An 18,608-nucleotide genomic window follows, 5' to 3' on the forward strand; every position below is an offset into this window, starting at 1 on the left:
GTGTGTGAAAAAAACACATCAAGAAACAAGCGGTGGTCTCTGAACTGCCTTTACAGGGTGGGTCCTATTAACTGAAGAACCTTTTGTTTCTGAATGTCATGGTCCCCTGGGTATGCAGGCAGGCGTGGGGATACAGGCCAAGGAAGGGGGATGGAGCTGACACCCCACCACTACCCTTAGCAGGGGGACAGCAGCTGGAGTTCCCAGGGGACATCTAGGAAGCGGGGGTGACACTGGTGCTTTGGGGAGAACATAGTTATCTAAGGGGGTATTTTCAGTTACTTGCTCTGAGATGTGCAATGTATTTCCTTCTCTGGTTCCCTAGGAAACTGCAGCAAAGTTTTCTTTCTGGGGAACCCAAAGGAGTGCTGAGCTCTGTGGCCAAGTGGACACAAAGGAAAAGACACTGTGTCAGCAACCATCCAGGGTACTGGAGGCGAGGGGACAGCTGCCATTTGAACTGTGTCCTCCAACCATGTCACGAGCTCCTGAGCCAAGCTTGCATCCCCTCCACTGTAGTGGGCTCTGTGAACTTGAACTAGAGCCCCACCAACTACAGAAATCCCGTCTCCATGGCACCTGCGGGAAGAAGACGGACCCTGGCAGGAGGAGATGCAGGGAGAGGGGAGTCCAAGGTCCAACCCTAGATCCGTCTCCGCCTGCTGGTAATGTGGAAGCGCGGTTACGGGGTTCACAAAGCCAAGCAGGTATAAGATTGTTCAGCCTTATTATCTAGGAAATGCCCCAGACATCCTCTGTGTAGACGCATCACCAACAAGGGGCCTTGGAGTCTCTGGCTCCTGAACCTGGTCTGAATCCAGTGCGCCACGCAGACAGGAGCCCGGCGGCGGGCTGCTGGTTACGGCACCCTCCGCATAACAGGAAGTGATGCAAAATCAAACGGGGCTTTCTAGCTGGCCCGAATCTCAGCCTTCTGCAATAACTAGAGAGAATGGCTTCTTTATGCTTCAATCTCAGCACCTTCAAAATAGGGATAATACCGTTTATTTTAGTATACTTAACTTTATATGGTAATTTGAAGGTAAAATGGAAAGAATGTACAAAGACCCGAATATTCTGGTAAGGTGGATGCCTTTCAAATCTAAGATCATTACTAAGGAATACTTCTTCCTTCCCTTAACAACTCGGTAAAACAGGAGAGGAAGTGGGGGATTATTCTACCTTAAAACTGTGAGAACTTGGGAGAATGACAGCCTAAGCAATTTTCCTGCAAATTACTCAGATACCCAGAGGCAAAGCACGGAATGCAAACTCTCTACCAGTCATCGTTGGAGAATGCAATCACGTAAAGCTCTGGATTAAGACGGCCCTGGATCCTGACTTTGGCCCAGTCACTACTTAGCTGTGTGACTTTGGCTAAATTATGCAACTCCTCCAGCCTCAGTTTCTTCATCTGTAAAATGAGCTCATGACACCTAATCTATAGCTGAACCAAAAAACGTGAAGCAACGAGCAGAGTGCTGGGGTACTCGGTACCTGGTAACTCCTGCACCGCGACCACATTCCTAAAAAAGCCCTTTTATGACACATATTGAAAGGCCAGGGTCCCCATGGGCAGCAACTGCAAAAAGCGGAGTTCAAACCATTTTGTGATTTCATTTAAAACAAATTTTACTCTAGGAAGAGATGTAAAACTCCCAGAATTCTGAAATGAAGGAAAGGAAGTATTAATATATTCTTATAGCGGAAAAACAAACTTGAAATGGAAATTCAAGGTAGGATCACAAGGTGATGACTGCTTTTCTCCTGTGCTTGTGACTCAATCTCATTTCCTCTTCACCATTTCTCATGTCTGCAGCATTACCTCTGTGAAGATAAACAACTGCCCAAGTAACAGCAATATAAAAGCTGAGTTGTTTTGTGTAAAAATAGGGGAAGGGAAAGATGTTTTTTCTTATTTTTTTAGTGAAAGACAACATTCTCAAAGAGATGGGAGGAGTGCTTAAAAAACAAAAAACCTTAGGATAAAATATGATTCTTTTAAGGTTATTTCTTCCACTTGATATTTATGTTTGAAAATAGTCCACAAACTGAGTATTTGAATCTAGATGGACCACAGCTCACGCAAGCCTCCATTTGGCTCAGCTCTGCTAATGCACACGCGGGAGAGCATCCATCAGTTACTAATAAGCAGAGATTCAGACGCCAACACACAAATCCTTCTGAACATTTATATTCTATCAAGTTGGGAATGTTTCTAAAAGACGTATGTGTGCATAGTTTATCTAATAGACTGAAATCGCTCTTATTTCTGTTCTGCCAAATAAAAAGACATCTCCCTGACTATAAATGTGATTTCTTCAGCTCCCAAACTGCACATTTTCTGGACATTTCCTCCTTATGCTTCCTGGCAGGTCTATCCACCATCAAATTCTCCAGGTTTGTCAAAATGTTAATAGCGCCAATTTATGAAGTGCCTGTGACTTGGCCCGAATTCAAGATAAAAGTTAAAGCACACACAAAAATAATAGCAACATTTGAAAACAAGTGAGGATTTGGAAATGGCCACTTTGTCTAGGGCAACACTAGGGCCTCAACTTCCAAAAAGTGCAGAAAGTAGTGATATTTAGAAGGTACAGTAAGATGAGTAAGCAAGGGAACCGGGATGGCTCAGAGGACTTAGATCCCATGGACATCTGGTACCTAGGTCTACTTAGTAGCTGTGTGGCCCTGGGCGAGTCACTCCTAATTTCCTTGTTCATTAACGGTAAATAATATCCTCGTTTTGGTACATCTACCACGCTTGTGGAAGGGTCTGGCGAAGTGCCTGGGACGAAGAGGGTGCTTGATAGATGTCAGTGTAAAACATTTTACGGAACTTGGGAAATCTGGATTTCCATGTCAGATTTCCCAAGTCTGAAGTGTTGACAACTCACTCGAAAAATTTTAAAGTCTGTTCAGGCCAAATAAAGCACATCATCCACGGGCAGTGTGCTCCTGCCGCTGGAAGTTAATGCTGTTCCACAGTTTGTCGTCCCTGGTCCCCGGGTCCCTGCGCATGGTCCTTCAGATGTAAAAGCAAGATTCCAACTTGAACCTCGGCCGCCCTGAGGTTCGACCACTATCCCATCTCACCTGCAGGGTCTCTTCTTTCGAGGGAGGACCCGGCAGATGGGAGAGCGCTCAGGGCTAAACCTCTCCCGGGCTCTGGGACGGGACGGGCTGAAATTAGGAGGCAGGACTCACAGACCTAAAAACTCAAAAAGAAAACGCCCACCACCGCCCGGGGTGCTCAGGGATTACTCGCAGGGTCTACAGGTCTGTGCTGGGCATGTGCCCTGAGGTTAGACTTTCTCGCTGTCATTCGTTCTCCTGTTTTCTCTGCCTCTCCTCCTCCTCCTCAGGCCACCGACCAGGACTTAGAGAACATGAGCAGGCACGTGGGAACAGGAGACTGCCACCGCGGTGCCTTCAGCAAAAGCCCGATGAGCACGCTGGCACGGGCTGCTTTTTGGGTGCCGTGTGTTCCCGGGAGAGCATGGAGTCTCGCAGCCCTTTGGTCTGCGAGTGGACACGAGGGCTGAGCTCCTGCAGCCACGTGACAGAAGGTGGGGACCTGTCCCCTCCTGAACAATACGAGGTGCCAGAAGCCTCCTTACAGGAGACGACACCACCACATGGGCTTCCAGGAGCAGGGGCTGGAGAATGCCGGGGGGCCCAGATGAGGAAGGGAGGGCGAATCAGTGATGAACCTGCCGACAGAGATTGAGCACGAGGGGCCCCCGAGGGGCTGATTACAAAGGACACACAGCCACGTAACTCCTGAAGCCCCAAACAGGCTCTGCCCCATGACAACACCTGTGGCCAGGCTTGTGTGGGTCACGTCACAGTCATCTGTACGGGGGCCCATTCCCAGCCCGGCCCGTGTAAGGTCTGGGGCCTCACGGCTGCACAGGCTGACAAGGGCCCGTGGAGCTGACACCTACGGGAAAGACCGGCGATAAACATGACAACAACCGAGAAAAGAAAATGGGACTGTGGCTGTGACGGGAGTAAACCGGGTAACGGTGGGGGGGAGGGGGGCACTGGCGTACATGTCAACACTCGCCAAAGGAGACAGGAAGACAATCTCCTGTGAAGATGACTTCCGGTTTTAGAGGGATGAAAACTCTCAGGAAACAAAACATTAAAAAAAAATTACCAGCGTTAGATTATTTCTTTATATTATCATTCTAACATGTAAGTTAAAAGGTAGGGCATTTAAAACTATGCTGAAGACATCAGCTTATTTCTGTGACATCAGAGTATGACAGCCTCTGTTAGCCGTAAGCACAGATTTTGTGTCATGCTGAAATGCAATTTAAAAATTAAATTCTACCCAGTCTGGTCCTAGCTAACTGAGGATGGCAAGTATAACGCAGGGTAATTGATTTCACGTATCATTCACTGAAAAGCAGTGGAAGCAGGAGTTTGAAGATGACTGTTGTGGTCCGGGTGGGGTTATTACTTGTGACGCCTATAGCTCCGCGCAAGCACGGACTGTGCAGGTGTGCTCTGCTGACCAGCAGGCCACGTTCAACCACGTTCAGCACAGAATGTGCTCTTCTCCAGGAGGAGCCAGCTGCACACCCTCAGCTCCTCTGTCTGTCTCTGACATCAGCTGGCGGGAGGCACCTCTCTCAACATAAATGCGTACACAGTTCCAGAAGGTTGTGCTACTGGCAGACACTGGCAGGTATAACTGCAAGAGTAACAACAGGAACAGATATCCTGACCCAGGGGTTCTCACATGAGTCCTTCAGGGTCAATAAAGGCGGAAGTGACACTGAGATGATAGCTTTCTGTATTGTCAGAAGTGAACATTGAAACAGACACCAACCCACAAACTGTGATGTATCCACACAGTGGATGCTGTTTAGTAATAAAAAGAAACAAATTACTGTTACACTTAACTACATGGATGAATCTCCAAAAGGCATGTGAAGTGGAAGCAGCCAGACCCAGGAGAGTAAATGCCACCTGGTCCCAGCCCCACCACACGCCAGAACAGATCCACGTAATCTGTAGTTACAGAGAGCAGGTCAGTGCTGGAGAAACTTTCTGGAATGGCTGAAAAGTTCTAAATCTTGATTGGGCTGCTGGTTACAGGGGTGTACACATATGTCAAAACTCATCAGACTGTACTTAAAATGTGTGTATGTCACTGGATGTAAACTATGTCTCAATGAAGTCGATTTAAAAAATTAAATATGACCCAAACCCAAAAACCTTACACTTACCCATTCTCACAGTTAGTTCACAAAAGAAAGTTGTTTTTAATCCCCCAAATGGAGAAGATATAAAAGACAGTCCTTTTGAATTAAAAACTCTATTTTTCTCATTTTAAAGCCCAGCGATGGAAACCTCCTCGGGACTCATCGGGGACCAGAAGACAAGCATTTGGGAACCACTCTTCTCTCCCTCTCTCCCCCTAGACCCCCTCCCTGCAGCCTACCTCGAGCATCCCTTTAACAAGGATCATGACTGCTTCATCTGGCAATGAACGGACCGGATTGGAGGACTGGAGATACCAGGTTGGGATTAAAATGAAATTGCACAGGAAGAAGGAATGATCTAAAGAACTAATCAATTCTATCTAAAGCAGGGTGGGTAGGGAAGGGCAGGAGGCAGAGGGAACAGGAAGGGTGAGGGAAAAGCTGAGAGACAAGTGCTCTGGGGCTGCCACCCCTCCACAAGCCAGCGTCCTCCTGGGGATCTGTCACCTCAGTCACTGGGGACTTGCACCCAACAGGACCTGCGTGTGCCCGAGTCAGCTCAGCCCCTTAAATGAACCAGATATAAAATATCTATATACCTTATCATCATATTTTCCTTCATAGAAGATCTAAGACTAACAGAACAGACTTTTCTAAAAATAATACTTTCTACCTTCCTCTTCTTAAAGCCATTGGCTCACCAAAAGAATTCAGTAGCAGCCAAAATATGACCCTAAGTGTGACTCCTTGTTCTGGAAAACACTGCCTGTGCATGAAATAAAGTGATGGAAGGAAAAGGCTGGCATAGTTCATTTTTAAACTCAGGACACTAAGAGGAAATAAACAACCAAAAAGCGAAGAAAAAGACAAAACAAAACCCCAAATCCTCATAAAGACACAATAGCATATTGAACGTCATTAAGGGGATTCCAAGGGTAAAATCTCACTCATTCCCGACACCTTATGCAGCACTTAGGATGTGGCCGGCACTGCTCCAAGCACTTCACGTGCAAAAGCTCCTACAGTCCTCAAACCAACCCAGCCTTTGGGTTGCCTTTCCTCAGCCCCATTTCACAGATGAGGCACTGCGAGGTTACCTGGAGGAGTAACACTCCCCCGGCACTTTTCAGACAGCTACGCTTCTGCTGGAGCTTGGCTACGTTTGTCTATTTTGTTAAGGGCGGGACAGTATATTCCCAGGATTTTTGTTTCTAGTACTGGGCCCTGATGCTTCTGTTGACAGGGTGCTCCACCCCCCCACGGGAACGTGAGACCATCAGCCCACCTCCCTGTAAATGCACAGGGCAGCCCTTCCTACTCGGAGAAGTGGGAATTCTCCAGGCAAATGCTGACAGTCCTTTCCTGGTGCTAATGATGGCAATACCTGGCATGAGAACAGAAGGAAGCAGAACGATGACATGCTTTCAGACAGGGCTTCGATCAGTCCAGAGAGGGCCAGCCTAGATTCTGAAAGGTGCCAGATAGTTCCCATGTTTGGTTTCTCTAACTTGCCTTTACAGTTGCATCTTCACAATTTTAGCCAGATCTGCATATGGCCAGGTCTATAAATTTGCTTGCAACTTTTATTTAAATCGACTCAGTTAAAAAAAATTAAATATCTTCTTTATTCATGACTGAAGTTCTATGCATGAAATCGATTTAATAGTCATACTTTATTAATACATTTATCTATGGAAATAAAATAAATCTATGTACCAACTAAAATCACTGCATGTCCTCCAGTGCTGTGAGTTCTATGTTTTGAAGAATTCAAATTCTGAACTGGTGAAAGCCAGTCTTTATCCTCTAATTTAAAAATATGGAAATAATACAAATATGCCTCAGGAAACTGTCTCTAAATACGTATAGATGGAACTCTACACACACACAGTTTCAAATGGCTGACAAAAGAAACTGGGCAGGAATCAGGCATTAGGTCAGGAGGAGTAGAAGCACCGGATCACAGACATGGTGCAACATTTTAATAAGAAACTGCAGGATCGGGCTTCCCTGGTGGCGCAGTGGTTGCGAATCTGCCTGCCAATGCAGGGGACACGGGTTCGAGCCCTGGTCTGGGAAGATCCCACGTACTGCGGAGCAGCTGTGCCTGTGAGCCACAACTACTGAGCCTGCGCATCTGGAGCCTGTGCCCCGCAATAAGAGAGGCTGCGACAGTGAAAGGCCCGCGCACCGCGATGAAGAGTGGCCCCCGCTCGCCGCAACTAGAGAAAGCCCTTGCACAGAAACGAAGACCCAACACCACCAAAAATAAATTAATTAATTAAAAAAAAAAAAAAAAAAAAGAAACTGCAGGATCTGGCCAGTCAAGTTCAACCACCAACAATGGCACACAGGAATCATGTCTTCTCAACAGAAACCTCAAATATATAAATTAACGTGCAAGTTTTGTTAAAAAAAAGGGGGGGGGGGGCTCAGTAGGCAGAAATGAGAATCCAAAACCTTGATTAATCAGGAAAGTTATTTGCATTGTTTCTCCAGGAAGACTGAAATGGAGCACCCGTGCCTAAGGAGGGGGATCCCCCCGAGCCCAGGGGTCCCCTGAGGTGCAGCCAGGAAGTGGGGAAGCAGCGGGGGCGAGGGGGGGGCTGGCTTCAGGATCCCTCCGCCCTCCCTCCCCCCACAGCAAGCAGCTCCACGCTTATCTGCTTCTACAGTGTTCTTCCTCCTATGAGACTCCCTGACCAAAGGGGTTCAGCTAAAAAGAAATCTGGAAACCACTGGTGAGGCCCAACTTCCTCATCTTACCAATGAGGTAACTGAAGCTCAGAGAAGGTAAAGACTTTGGGTCACTCAGCAAAGCAGGATCCGAGTCTAAAGAACTCAACATCCAGATTCTGGCGTTTATCTGACCAAAACCACCTCTAGGAATGCCCCCCTGGCAGACAGATGCTGGGGACCGTAGTGAACACCACACGACACCCTTGCCTACCCTCGAAAATGACGCGCGATTAACCATCAATTCCTCGAGGAGGGGATGGCGGCCAGCAGGGTTTAATGAAGTGTTATGAGTCAATGGAAGTCAATTAGAAATAAGATGAAGTCATTATTTGGGCAAGTATGAGGTAAGGAAACAGGCCCTTCTCTTCCTGAAAAGCTGTATAAATCAAATAATGTGTAAACAGATTAGGAAAGCTTCCTAATTACGAACAACAGAAACAAAAACAATGAAAATAGCAGTAGAAATAACAGCAACAGCTATAATGCATTCTTTATTATCTACCAAACACTGGAGTCAGCACTTTATATGCACTTAATATCCCTGTGACATAAATATTATTATTCCCACTTTTATAGATTAAAAAACTGAGCCTAAGCCCACGGTAGGGTGACCAACTGTCCTGGTTTGCCTGGCACCAAATGGTTTCCCGAGGTGTGGAACTGTCAGTGCCGAAAGCAGGAAAATCCTGGGCAATTTGGGGTGGCTGGTGACCTTACCTGGGGGGCTGGTAGGTGACAGTAACTTCCATGTCAGCCGGACTCCCCAGCCACCACTACCTTCTATGGGATAACTTCCCTCCATGTGCTCCAGCCTAGACTTTCACATACTGGTTTAAAGAGGGGCATGACCAATATCGTACAAAACAACACGTTCATATGTAGCTGTAGCTCCATTTAGAAAAAAGACAGCACTGCAGAGCCTCGAGCCTCCATCCTCCAGAAGAGTAAAGAAGGGACACTTACCTTGACCTCAAACTCGAAGTGCTCGTCCTTCCCTTGGCCGCAGAGAACATAGCGTGGAATACTAATTCTGATGGGGTCCTTCAGGTTGTCTGGATTTGCTCCCAAAGAGCGAGACACCATCCGCTATCAAAGGCACATCAGATGGGAGAACAAAGAGAGAGACCAAGATCACTGCACTGCAAATACCCCGCCCGGCCAGGCGGAGGAAACGCGTTTGAAGCAAAGAAAAGAGCATCAGACCAGTAGAGTTTACTTAGAAAAATGATGGTTTCCTTTGAAAGAGAAATGCTAAGTCTCTCTCATGACAAAAGACCATTTCTTTAGGGATACTATTCTAAAAAGGTAGGGCGAAAGCACTTCCAAATGTTGTTTGGCTTTGATGTTCCTTCCAATTTATAAGAACAAGTGAAAAAAAGGACAGATTATATATCCTGACTCTAAAAAAAAAAATCTGGTATAAACCGCATTCTTTTCTGAAAAGTCTTGATCACTGAACAACTTCTTTTTTCTTCACAGACTACCAGACTGCTGTACATAAAGCTCCAAAGCTGGAGATTTTATTCAAATGCACTTCATTTTTAACTTCTAGGCATTTTTATAAGGCAGTGTCGTGTGGAAAGCTCTTTAAACCACAATTAAAATGAATCCCCAGTGTTTTCTTTAGGCTCCATCTGATTAATAATCAACTGGGCTCTGACAAATGTCTACGGTCTGGATGGTGGGAAGACGGAGGCGCTTGAGGAAGAGGCATTAAAAAAAATTAGAAAGGAATTCTCTTGAGTGTGAATGGGAGGAAATCTCCGAACAATCTTTATCATTAACACTAACGGAGGGCTTTACAAAACATAAGAAGATGTGTTTTTGAAGCAGTAACAGTAATAAAATAATTAAAATCATAATTATAGTTAGCATCATAATTATAGTTAGCGTTTATTGAATACATACTATTACCTAGAACTGTGCTGAACAGTTTATGTGCGTCGTTTTGTTTAATCCTCATGATTCTCCCCAGGAGGCAGGAACCATTATGAACCCAATTTATCAGATGAGAGTCCCAGGACTCAGAGCTTAAGTAAATTTGAAGAGTTTAGGTAACTTAGAGGTAAGTGGTAGAGTCAGGATTCAAACTCAGGCTAACCGAGAGAGCCCACATACATCACCACTATACTGCTAGTGTGACATTTATTTATCAATTTATTTTTTAAAATTTTTTATTGGGGTATAATTGATTTACAATGTTGTATCAGTTTCAGGTGTACAGCAAAGTGAATCAGTTATACACATACATATATATCCACTCTTTTATTTTTAATTAGAGTTGATTTACACTATTGTGTTAGTTTCAGGTGTAGAGCAAAGTGATTCAGTTATAAATATTTTTTCAGACTCTTTTCCATTGTAGGTTATTACAAGATATTGAATATAGTTCCCTGTGTATGCAGTAAATCCTTATTGTTTATCTATTTTATATATAGTGGTGTATATCTGATAATCCCAAACTCCCAATTTATCCCCCCGCCCCTTTTCCCCTTTGGTAACCATAAGTTTGCTTTCTCTGTCTATGAGTTCTGTTTCTGTCTTGTATATAGAATCATTTGTATTATTTTTTAGATTCCACATATAAGTGATATCATATTTGTCTTTCTCTGCCTGACTTACCTCACCCAGTAGCTTTCATGAAATTTTAAAGTAAGTCCATCCACCTGAGATAAACTGAGCCAATAAACACCTCAACATATACAGAATTTAAGAAGATGGAAACCCCATGGTTATCCAACTAAACTCACTGATTTGACCAAAAAGACAACAGGGGCAACAAGCTCCCTTTCCCTCAGGCAGAAAGGGTCCTGGACCCTTGGATCCTCGGCCAGGTGTAGCACGGATGGTCCAGGTTTGCTGTGCATGGGAAAGCTCAGGTCTCTGGATGACAAGGAGGCACGTGACTTGCCTCAGGTGGCTGCTTTCATCAGGCTGACAGTGTAAACACATTGGCACGATATGAAGTTACCAAAGCCTTTTAGAGCATCTTAATTTTTCACTGCGTGGCTGGTTACCCCAAACAAGCACCATTCCTTTTATTGCAGTGGTGCACCTGTTTAGCTGTCCTTGGTGTCAAACACCATAGCGGAAATCCCTAAAAAGAGAGTTTCTCAATACGCGTATTGCCAAAGACCTTTCAATCCACTAACAGTATTATTTCCAAATTACTATGAATGCAGACATCTCCCGAAACATGGGATAGGTTTATCTATTTGAAGGTGAAAAGGCAGAGAAATAATCTAGTGCTTTTATTTATTTTCAACAAACACATTTCACGTTAAGAAATGTCTTTGACCTCAAAGCCTTCATGGTTTGGCCATGCAGTCCTTGCTCTGCTGCCTTAGCTCTGAAACCTTCTACGTCATGCTTATAACTGTATTTTTCAAGTAGGAACATAACCTCTCTTCCACATGTGACACAATCACCTGGGAACGCCACTGCTACAGTGTGAGCACGTGCACGTGTGTGTGTGTGTGTGTGTGTGTGTGTGTGTTTGTGTGGAGTTGGGAGTGGAGAGCTGTGGTGTCAGGAAGCGCAAAGGAGCTTAGAACAACCTCAGCAGAAGGGCTGCTGCTGCCGGGCTTTTAAGCAAGAACTGGTAACACTAGTTTAGAAGACCCACTCGCTCTACCTCAGGAGGAAGCCGGATCCTCCCTACCAGTTACAACAACAGGCCCTCGCGGCAGCTGACTGGGTGAGGAGCTCTCCCTGCACGGCTGCGGGCTCCCCACTAAGGGGCAAGAACGGGGAAAAGGAGGAAGGAAGAAGAGCAATTAAATTGTTCCCCTTCAGGCTCGGTCGACACACAGTGATAAACCAGAGCAGTGCTGTTAGTGCTGCCTGGGCTAGAACAAAGCCCTAGGGGTCTGGTGCTCCTAAATAGAGAGGCAGCAACCCCAGCTAGGGGACGGGAAAGCCTCGTGGAGAAGGGGCTCTGCAGCCGGGTACACAAGGATGAATAGGAGTTTTCCAGGAGGAAGAGAAGGCTCGTTCTAGCAGAAGAAAGGGTGCCCTCGTTATAAACCTTTAGTTCACTGAGAAAAGTAAAGAAATACCTGGGCTGATGTTTGGCACAGAGTAGGTGCAGAGAGGAGGGGGGGACGGGGAGAGAGGGGGGGAAAAAGTGTTGCCCTCCAATCGATTAGGAACAGTGTGTTACCACATGTGTTATGGGTTCTCTACAAGGTGCAGAGGACAATACCAACACGTTTAACACACTTGGTGGAGACTCCACCACCGTCTGCTTCCCTGAAGCAATCACAGAAGGGGGACTTGGATTCCACATGGCCGTCACCTGGAGGCAACGCAGAATTCAATCCGAGCTTTCGGAGCTGGTCTCTGAGGAATAGTCACCCACCCTCTCTGAACCTCCATTTTGTCGTCAGTGGAAATGGGCACGATGTTTGCCAAATCTCCTCTATGTGGCAGGAACCCAACTGTGACCAAGGCCGTGTCCCATCTTGTGGGACAAGTAAACTGATAATTACAGCAGGATGAGAAAGTTATGATGGGGTCACTGAGTGAAAAACATATATACAGATACTGCTATCCAAATACCGTGAACTTTCCTGAGGAAGAACTGCAGCCAAAACCACCCAGGTATATTGTTAACCGAGCAGTGGAGACTTAACTTTCTAAACACCTTTCCCTATAGGCGCCCCTAGGATATAGAATCAAACATCGATGTCTTTTACTGAGCGCCAGCTATGGACCATACACAGGGCCAGGTCCTGGGAATACAAAGTAACTTTGACAAAGTATCTGTAACTTCTAAGACCTTTAGTTTTTCTCAACTGCATTAAGTTTTAAACAAAGACAAGGTTTTTCTACTCTAGATGGATTATAGGCTAAAGTTAGCAAACGCTACCTTAACCTTCTTTTTTCATATGTCAGCTTTCAAAGGGGGTTAAGACTGTAACTGATGGTCTGGTTATTACACAGGCATTTTAAGACTAGAAAGTTCTCTACTTCTAAGAATGCATAATTGTGAAATCAATTGCTAATGAAAAGAAAGTTGCTTGATGCATAGGCTCATAAATCCCTTACAGAAAAAAATCACTGCCTTTGATAATTTAACTGGGTATATGAATTACGTAGAGACCAGTTACCTAGGAGAAACTGGGTCTTATTATGTAGCTCGCCTAAATCCAGGATGGCCCTTTACATCCCAGCACACGCACGTGTACCTCAAGAAACTATTCTAGGTGGTACACAAGAGCCACTGCTCCATTCAGGACCAGACAGTGAAGAATAACTGAACCCATTGCTGAGAAGAGGATATTTCTCTTCATTATTTTGCACGTTGGGGATTAGAAAGATTGTCAGAGTTCCCACTAACATCTGGGACCACAGTTTACTTCAATCTCACTGATTTCACAGTAACTAAATATTAACAGGTGTAGAGAAATGAACACCTGCAGAAATGAATAACTGAAGAATAAGCCAGGGATCTGAAGACATTCGAGCAAAAGTATAGAGAAAAATCAAGAGTATGTGCTTCCATCAAATCACTGCCGCAACGTAATTTTTAGACACTATGTTTTTAAGTCAATTTGATGAGAAATGTCGAATTCTCAGGATATACTGTGAAAGGTTCCTGACATTCTCCTAAACTATGTTTATGTTGGGCAGGAAGGAAAACTAACATAAATGTCTCCTAAATTTATTTTTTATTTGAAAGGAGCTATATTTTGAATATCTTGAGATTTACAGTAGACAAGCAAATATGTGCTGTATCATATATCCCATTATTTATAAGAGCTTTTAAATTTCTATGGAATTATTTATTTTGGAATCAGTCACAGTGTCTCTACATGTAGCGAAGAAGATTCTTAAACTTGGAAGGGGAAGCTGGTGACACATCATGCTAGGAGGTAAAGAAACATGAAAGGCTGTATGTCTGGAAGCACATCTCGCAGGAGATCTGTATAAATATGTAGGACAGGTCAAGGAATTTTAAATGTACCACAGAGTGGCTCTATTTAGAAATAAAAGGTCAAGGAAAAGTACATAATTAGTAACTTGGATTACATTCCTGTACATAAGAAATATCTTTCAGGGACTTCCCTGGCGGTCCAGTGGTCAAGACTTCGCCTTCCAATGCAGGGTATGTGGGTTCGATCCCTGGTTGGAGAGTAAGATCCCACATGCCTTGCAGCCAGAAAAACGGAAACATGAAACAGAAGCAATACTGTAACAGATTCAATAAAGACTTTAAAAATGGTCCTCTTTAAAAAAAAAAAAAATCTTTTAAAATAAGATACAGAGAAATATTTTTGTGATAGCTTTTAACAAAACGTCCTGTGTCAACGAATTCACTATTTTTCCAGTGTTGGGGAAATATTATAGTCCAGTCCTCAGCCAAAAGAAACAGACAGAACACAGGCTATGTTTTGAATATTCAGATTAGAATCTTTTCCTACTCAGGCTGTCTCCTTCAAAAGGAGCAAATTAAGAAAATTAATAGGAAGCAGCATTAACATCCACTAGGATCGCTGTCGGCACTGCAGAGGGCACGGAGTGAACCGATTCCAAAGGGAGTCATCAACATTCTCCCCTAAATGCTCTAATTACATACCAGATGGCTGAATTCAGTATATGCTTTAACCATGACAAGGTCAGGGCTCAGGACGGCCGGCTGATCTCTTAGCCAAATATCCAAGCTTTGCTTCTAAAATACAGGCAAACCTGGGTTTTTATCAGATTTAACAAAACTAGTAATTCCCTTTCTCTGTTCCCAGCATAGCACATATTTCGAATCCCTCTTTTTTCAACCACACGTGCCACAGTAATAGTTCTAATTAGAGCTATTTGCATCAAGCACCTACTATGACCCAGCAGTTTGAAAATGGGGGTCTGGGGCAGAGATGGTGAGGACCCATCACCTTCTCAAATATGAGCCACGTCACAAGAAAAGGGGCATAAAGGTAACCTGTGTGAGCAAATATAAGTTACAAATGTGGCAAAAAGCCAAGACATGCTTGCATCCCTCTCCAGAAGGTGAAGCCTGCCTGTGCTGTGAAGGGACCCGGGGCTGGTCCCACGCCACCTTTGAAGGCTTAGTACCTACAACTGACCTGGATTTGCTAAGACACATGGCACATCTGCTCCAGGTCAGGGTCAGGACTTAACAACAGCCCGACATGTAGAACCACCATGAACTGCATCTCATTATAAAGTGAGTTTAAAAGACGCACATCAGGAAACAGAAATGTGGGTTTTCAAATAAAGGAGTATTTCTTTCCTTTTGATATATATCTATATCTATATGTTATCAAGGATAAATTACCCAGAAAATGACAAACTGTGTTGGATATAAATGCTTGTGGAATATCCTGAGTTTACTGGCCTTCCAGTAAATTCGAATCTGTGATTCTCACTAAAAGTAGATTATTTCATCCATGTCGATCTGAGTTGATTGATCAACATTGTTTCAAGGTTTGGAAATACTGAATGATCTGATGAATGTTTCAACTTGAAGCTATTAAAAATGTCCCCATCTTTCTCAAGACCAAAAAGAACTTTAATGGTCATTGTCTCTGGATAACCCATCATTAGATGGATGATTTTTAAAAAGACTAAATAACAGGTCTAGTACGAATGTGGCAGTAGCCGTCATGTGGCTCTCGTTACCAAACATGAGTCTAGGCAGTTGAGGACCTGAGGAGGGAAAACCAGCTGATTTCCCTCCTGGTTCTACAATGTCTTTAATGACCCAAGAAAAATACCACTCATCATCACTCACTGATTTCTGCTGAGCCCTAGTTTTGGTTCAAACTGTACTGAATTCTCAGGTCCGGGCAAAACTGAAGTGGGGGTAGGGGATTGGCGGGGATTCTCTTTATCAGGTTTCTGTAGAGCATACTGTTTAATCTTCCAACTAAAGGAGCAACTTCGAGCACACAAGGTTATCTGTACTGTACTGCCACAATGATTATACCCAGGCTTTTCTTCTGCAAGAGCTAAAATGTAGAGAGCAAAAAGGAGACATAAGGCGTACGAAGAAACGATGGAATTGCAAAGAAACTTGTAAGGCAATTCTTGAAAAACAAAACTCATAAGAAGAGAAATAATATTTAATGTCTAGAAATTCCAAGAAAAAAGTTACAAGTCAGAAAAAAATCAACAGTTCTTCCAATCAATTATTCATTCCTATGAAAAAAACAAATCAACAACAAAAAAATGTATTCAGGCAATGTCAAGAATAACCAGGACCAGAAGGTGACTCTGGCATTGTGGAAAGAACATACATTCTGGAGGAAGGTCTGGGTTTGAGTTCCAATTCCCAATCAGTGATCCTTTCAGATACAAAATGGAAATCGATAACAATTCGCCCTTCCTGGGAGGATCACTGTGGGGCTCCAAAGAAACAACACATAGGAAAGAACTCTGCACACTGTAAACCACAATATAAAGGGTGGTCAGGGCTGCTACCGCTGTAGTCCACTGCATCTTCAGCAACAGAAGGCTTTAACAAGATGGCAGAAGAAAACGTGAGTAGTGATTTATAATAGAATCTCTTTCCTTCTCACCAACTGGATTATTCCATTCCGCTCCTTATAAAGGAGGTTTTTTAAAAATTACAAGGGTGCATCCTTAAAAAGAGATTGGACGGTGGTGGTTTGGAATCTGTGTTGTGTAAGAACCAGCAGGGGGACCGAAGAGTGCTGGAGGTAAAGAAGAAAACTCCGAGGAGGTGAGAGAGAGCACGCTGTGTTCTTGGAAGGGCTGTGATATAACACGGTTGTGGAACAGACTTGTTCTACTCTGTGACTGAGGGCGCCACGGACGGACGGACTGCAGATGGAGGTCACATTAAGGAAGATTATGGAAACAACGGTCTAACAACGAGAGCAGATCCCAATGGATAAGCTGCTTCAGAGGCAGGTGATGATCAGCCTGTGGAGGTGTCAAGCAAAGACTGAACTGGAAAATAAGTTCAACTAGTAACTAGGACTCAATACTTCCATAAGGGAGAGGTCCTACAGGTTTTATCTGAATTTATCCTCAGTAGAACCTTGGGAACCCTGACCCAATGCATCTGTGTGTGGTCCCAATTCTCTCTCCCTTGTAGCCGTAGGAGGAGGAGGAGGAGCAGATATTCTTGCCATGGCTTCTTGGTGAATGGAGGGTACACTGCCTTGCCCCTTGACTTTGGACTTGCGTGTGTCACTTGTGTTGGCCAAGGGGATGTTAGCAGACATGACGCATGGTTGCCTTTTCGTGCTTCTGTCATCGACATGATACGACCACTGCCCCTTCCACACAGATCCAAAATGAGGCAGGTGGTGCAGACCAAACTAGCTGACCTGCAGATGACCTTAGCCTAAAGCAGAACTGCCTTGATTTACTTACAAACCATTAGTGAGAAATAAAAGCTTTTTTTTGGTATGTCACTAAAATTTTGAGGGTTGCCTGCTATTTGGCAATAGCTGACTGATATAACATCTATCACAAAAGATACGTTAAGGAAAGAAGCAGTATCAACTAAAGTGAATAGTGGAAGCTGTGTAACTAAGTTAACAAAACAGCCTCATTAGAAACTGGTTTGTCCAACAACACGGTCTGAGAAGCATTAATAAAAGTGCTCTAATCTATTTATCATTCAAAACTGTAATTCATCAATCATCTAAAGAATGTAAATAAAAATTACTGTAGTTACTACCACTGGAAGGCATAAGCATTCTCTCCAAAGGATGCACACACATTTTTTTAAGTAATGAGAACAGGGAGACAAACTGTTTTGAAATATTTTTCAACAAAGACGAAATAAATTCACCCTGCCAACCACAAGTCTGCACAACAGGCAGCTGTGAGCAAAATGGATTTTAATCAAATTCAGATGAAATCATGTTTCAAAAGGACTCAAAGAGGTATTGTCTAGAACGCATTAACAAGCTCCGCCATGTGAACGCTTACGCCTATATTACAACAGTGCAAGATGCCATATAATAAAGTATGTACGAACCTATTTCTTTCTGATACAGGAACTCGTTACAACTGAGAAGACGGTACTTCAGGCTGGACGCTGAGGCTGCCACACCTGCTCCGCCGCAGCAGTGCCCCGGCTCAGAACCCCAGAGAATGAGCCCGTGAGCCAGAGAGGCCCTAGGACTGAAGCCACGGAGGACAAGGGCACGCACACCGCTCCACTGGCTTCTCCAGGCATCATGACCACCTTAATACTCACTTCATGATGGCTAATCGAATTCTCGTATCAGGACCGTATTTGATCTCAAGGTAAAAAGTATGCTTAGGTGAAAAGAAGTGACATGTGAAATCTGAATTGCCCAGAGGCGGCTGCTTCTGTTTTGTAGTGAGAGCAGAATGCAGCCCTCATCTTGGGCTACTTGGACCATAAAGCAGACTAAACAAGTCATAACCGATAATATGCTCTGTGTGCAATGCCCACTTTCGCTGCATACTCCATCTACGGACAGTATTAAAGAACATCATTTATAACACAGTAGGATTCTGCTTCTTTACCTATGAGGACGAGCAGGTCAGTCTGTTTAATATGTATCACTCTGTTAAGATTCTGGACTGCTCATGTACTGTTTCCTTTCCAACCAAGGTATCCCTCTGCTGGCATCTTAAACCCCACTCTCTCCACTCTTCACGATCATTCATTCCATTCTTCTTATCCAGAAC

At 44.2% G+C, this 18,608-nt stretch overlaps 1 protein-coding gene across 2 annotated transcripts in view; it reads right to left on the bottom strand.

The window, feature by feature from the left end:
• The window catches only part of KIF16B (kinesin family member 16B), a 302,268-nt gene that overhangs the window by 77,248 nt on the left and 206,412 nt on the right, over positions 1-18,608 (bottom strand). For both annotated transcript variants that reach the window (XM_059897339.1, XM_059897338.1), the window contains one exon: positions 8,919-9,041. In XM_059897339.1, the coding sequence (XP_059753322.1) occupies positions 8,919-9,041 (123 nt within the window). The remainder of the gene's footprint in view (positions 1-8,918; positions 9,042-18,608) is intronic.

Source organism: Balaenoptera ricei, chromosome 15 (assembly GCF_028023285.1).
Source record: "Balaenoptera ricei isolate mBalRic1 chromosome 15, mBalRic1.hap2, whole genome shotgun sequence".
Classification (NCBI taxonomy): Eukaryota; Metazoa; Chordata; class Mammalia; order Artiodactyla; family Balaenopteridae; genus Balaenoptera; species Balaenoptera ricei.